The sequence below is a fragment of the Piliocolobus tephrosceles genome, unplaced genomic scaffold (genome assembly GCF_002776525.5).
Source record: "Piliocolobus tephrosceles isolate RC106 unplaced genomic scaffold, ASM277652v3 unscaffolded_40740, whole genome shotgun sequence".
NCBI classification, from domain to species: domain Eukaryota; kingdom Metazoa; phylum Chordata; class Mammalia; order Primates; family Cercopithecidae; genus Piliocolobus; species Piliocolobus tephrosceles.
The window spans coordinates 17,015-21,345 of record NW_022325133.1 but is presented as its reverse complement, the minus strand read 5'-3'; the positions used below and the strand labels follow the sequence as shown (position 1 = coordinate 21,345).

The 4,331-nt window shown below is 45.0% G+C and overlaps 1 protein-coding gene across 1 annotated transcript; it reads right to left on the bottom strand.

Moving 5' to 3' along the window:
• Positions 1-456: 456 nt before the first annotated feature.
• On the bottom strand, positions 457-3,790 carry LOC113223296 (translation initiation factor IF-2-like). The gene is made up of 3 exons (XM_026452778.2): positions 3,748-3,790; positions 2,292-2,629; positions 457-1,911 (listed from the first exon to the last, which is right to left on the bottom strand). The coding sequence occupies exons 1-3, from the start codon at positions 3,788-3,790 to the stop codon at positions 1,513-1,515; spliced, it is 780 nt and encodes a 259-aa protein (XP_026308563.1). The 3' UTR covers positions 457-1,512.
• Positions 3,791-4,331: the final 541 nt, after the last annotated feature.

Genomic DNA, 4,331 nt, shown 5'->3' with positions numbered 1-4,331 from the left:
TATCTTATATATTAAAGTAAGTTTTTTGGTTAGATTTAACTGATTCAAGAAGGGAAATCATGTATTGGTTCAAAAATAAGAAAAAGACAGATTTTAGCCTTCTTAGAGGTGGGGGAGAGCCAAGGAAACAGCTGCCTTTTCTTTTAAATAATTTAGAATATTTTAAAATTTGGACTATAGAAACACAGTTCTGCCGTGAATTAAACCAAGTAATATTTACTTTTAGGGGCTTTATCTAGACTAGAAGGTATGTTGAAGTGAGGAACTATTTTGTTTCTAAACTGTAGGTGGAATTTCCCTCCCTGCAAAAAAAAAAAAGAAAGAAAGAAAGAAACAAAAAGCAGGATCACTCTCTTAGATAACCATTGTGCAATGATCCAAATCAGGAAGCTAACAGCAACACATTGTTTTATTAGGTAATATGTACACCTGACTCAAATTCTGTCAATTGTTCCAGTCATCTCTTTGTAGGAAAATAAAACGTTTTCACATTCGGTTGTCATGTCTCATGTGTTTGGCTGGTACCTTAGTCTTTGTTTTTTACAACCTTTCAGTTTTGAGAACTGGTTGGTTATTTTGTAGAATGTCCCAAAGTTTGAGCTTCTCTTATGTTTCATCATGATTAGATTCGATGTATGCATTTTGGGTAGAAATCTACCATAAGTGATGCTCTGTTTTCTGTGCATTATATCAGGAGACATATGATGTTGATATGTCTTATTACAAAAGTGTTTTTTTTCTTTTGTAACAAATAAATATTTTATGGGGAGATATTCTGAGGCTATGTATTTTGTTACTCCTCCAACTTTAACCTACTTTTAGCATCCCTTTATGATTCTTGCCTGAATTAATCTTACTGTGATGATTGCCAAATGACGATTTTCTAATCCCAACATTTTTTTTTTTACTGATTAGTTGGGAATCTCCTTTAAGGAAGAGCTTTCCTTTTTATTTACTTGATCATTCCTTCACATCAGGCTGGACTCATGGATTCTTATTGTATTCAGTGGATTTTAGATAGAATTTTACTTATATTGATAGCCTTGAAACTTTTCTCACAGATCAATCGCTGTGAGAGAAACCAATAAGCTGTTTCCCCAAATTCTAGGGGTGTGAACTTTGCACTCAGTGGATCTTTTCTTCGGGATCTTGTTCTGGGTGGAATCAATTTGATGGTGGCCCTCACTACTTCCAGTCATACGTGGCTTAAGAATATGATGGTTTAGGAGCATAATACATGGGAAATACTTCCTGTTGTATTTAAAAGTTAAAATGTGGAAGTTTGATGTCCGGTACGAAGAGCGAGGCACTGACCTCCCTGGACCCGAGCAGGTTGGTGGCCCCGGGCGGCCTCCCGTTGGCGGCTCTGGGATAGAAACCGCGGTGCATTTGTAAGTGCTTGCGCCTGGTTCCTCCTAGTTGTCCCGTTCGAGTTGTTCTTGGTCTGGAACGCGCGCTGGTCGTTATCTTTCAGCACTCCGCTTTCCACACCGCACGCTTTTCAGTTATGCTTTACATTTCTCCTCGACTTAGATTTCGTGAGCTTTTAAAATGGTCCCATGTTTTATTTTTTCTCGTGCGTGGGCCGTCGTGAGGCTTTAAACAGGAAGCTGTGACAGCACCCGGGCTCCGCTGCTCGTCACCTGGCCTTCTGCGCCACTCGCCCCGCGCCGCGGGTGCGGTCCTCCCTCCAGCAGAGGGTTCCCGGCGCCGGCGCCGCCCGCACGGGGCCGGGAGCCCTTCCTGCCCGCCGGGTGCGCGCGACGCCGCCGACAGCTGTTTGCCATCGGCGCCGCTCCCGCCCGCGTCCCGGTGCGCGCCCCGCCCCCGCCAACAACCGCTGCTCTGATTGGCCCGGCGCTTGTCTCTTCTCTCCCCGCAGCCAATCGCGCCGGGCGAGGAGCTCCTGGTCTGGTACAATGGGGAAGACAACCCTGAGATAGCAGCTGCGATTGAGGAAGAGCGAGCCAGCGCCCGGAGCAAGCGGAGCTGCCCCAAGAGCCGGAAAGGTAGGAGCCCCCGGCCCGCCCGCCCGCCCGGTCCCGGCGCTCCGCCCGTCCGGGACGCCGCCCTGCCGCCCCCCGCCGCTGCTGGCCCGACCGCGAGGCGGGTCGCGGGCTCGGGGGGGCGGCGCCCGCGGCGTCTTGGTGACCTTTTCCAGACGCGGCCGGGCCCCGGCCCCGCTCCCCGCCCCGCGGTCCAGCTCAGGCCCTGCGATCACCGCCCTCCCGCCCTGCCGGCCGGCCCCGCTGCTGAATCACGGCCGCCGCGCGCTCCGGCTGTTTCCTAACTTGTGGCTTAGCTCCCGGGCGGCGGAAAGTGCGCGGACGCCGCTCCGGAGCCGGACATTCTCCCGCTGGCTCCCCGAGCCGCGCTCCGCAGTTGCGCTCAGGGCTGGCGCTCGAGTCTTCTCGCGGCTGGCGTGACAGCCCCGGCTCCGCAGACTCGGGCCCGCCGCGCAGGACGCGGGCCCCGTCGGCGGCGGAGTCGTGGTGGGGGCGTGGGGGAGGCAGAGACAGAGACAAGAGACAGGAGGCGGCGGGGAGGGCAGGGAGACAGCGGGCGCGGTGGGTTTCCGAAAGGATGCCCAGGGGGATGTGGAAGTTAGCGTGTTGTTTTGTCGTTTTGACTCAATTCTCATAGTTTTACGACTTCTGATGATTTCGAACAAAAGGTAAAAGTGTAGTCACACTTAAAAAGGAAGGCGGTAGTTTCTGGGTAGGAAAATAGTTTGGTTGGCTGTATCGTATTTCCAGCTGGCATACTGACATGTTGGGATTTTTTTTTTTTAATGAAGAATTTTAATGTGAATTCAGGAATCGTTCGTAGATCCCAGTTTGAAAATATGCCAAAGCACAGTATGATAGTTTCCTATTGATATAAATACAGATTTGTGGGTTTTTTTTTTTTTCTTTGCTCGCCTGAGGTGTTAAGTAGATTTTTTTTAGTCATCTGAACGAACGAGTCTATTCTTTACCCAGAACATTGCAAAGTGAGTTGTGCAAGTCATACTGTAAATAAAATCATGTCGTAAACTCGATTTAGGAAAATGTTAAAATCGACTTTAAGGAATGTAGGCAAGAAGTCTGTTCTGATTTCTCAAGTATGTATTCTTTGTATATCACCACAAAATGGAAATACAATTAATTTCCCCGTGAGACATGTCGTTAGTAGGCCTTTTACTGAATATGCATTGTCTATGTATTGAATATGATTTAGTCACTGCTTTAGAGCGTTCAATGCTTTTGATCCTGAATCAGATGATCAGAGTCTAGAAAATTCCCAGTTTTTTTTTTTTTGTTTTTTTTTGTTTTTTTAACTTTCAACTGAGTTCTGGGATTTTGTTGATATTAGGCTTAGTGCTTAATTGTTTGCAGTGAAAACTTTTTATGTAATTCAACTTGTTCCTTTATTTAGTATTCCTTTTGTTTACAACTAATGTTACCAGCCTTCCAGGTAAGTTGTTATTTGTAGGGGGCTGGAGATGGGGAGCACAGGACCCTCTTTACTGTGCCACTAATCATAACTAACTCCTGTACTTAAATAGATTGGTAGTCTAATAGCAACCTTACTTTAACGCTTTTCTCTGTTTGGCATACTTTGTTGTGCATGTTTAGAACATATGTCATTACTCTTTTGCTTTTTTGTTTATCTGTTTATTTTTCTCAGTCGGATTTGGGGAAAAACTTGAACGTATACTTTCTGTTTTATTAGTGATACATGAACTTAATATCTGCATTTTTATACCTGTGTAAACTGTTGGTGTTTCGTATTGACTTAAATGGTTCATATTTCTTATTATCCTATTATTTTGTACTACTCTGGGCAGCCTATAACCCAGAATCCTAGGTTTTAATTAATTAAAAGACTTATGCTTATGCAGAGCTCTCTCTTGGAACTTACAGTCTGTGTTGAACAGCTTGCTGGTAAAGAGATCTGTTTGCTCTCTAAGACTTAAGCTTTGGAGAGTTTAATGAGTCAAACCTTTTTTACTTTTAAATTAAATACTCAGTTAAAACCGATTTATAGCTTTCAAAGACCTGAAATGGAGTCTTTTTTTTTTTTTTTTAGTATTAACTCAGTCCTATTTAGGTCTTATGTGTGACCTCAAACATTTAAATAGTATCTTTTCAGGCAGTGATGTCAGAGAGCGAATCAACATAAATGTCATTCAGAGGCAATGTTAACTTAGTATTGCTGAAAGCCACATGTTGAATACATAGAGCCGACAGGTAGACTGACAGTGGGCTTGACTTCATTTTCATTATGAGACAGAGAGAAAAACAAAGGGCTGAATTCTTCAAGTTCTGGACCTCAGCTCCTTTGCATGA

What these genes read in the sequence shown, in the direction of transcription:
- LOC113223296 (XM_026452778.2), bottom strand. Translation starts at nt 3,790, where the DNA reads ATGAACCATTTAAGTCAATACGAAACACCAACAGTTTACACAG. An exon ending in AACACCAACAGTTTACACAG is followed by an intron (nt 2,630 to 3,747) that starts GTATAAAAATGC and finishes ATGAGAATTGAG; the next exon opens with TCAAAACGACAAAACAACAC. An exon ending in GCCCGGGAGCTAAGCCACAA is followed by an intron (nt 1,912 to 2,291) that starts GTTAGGAAACAG and finishes CCATTGTACCAG; the next exon opens with ACCAGGAGCTCCTCGCCCGG.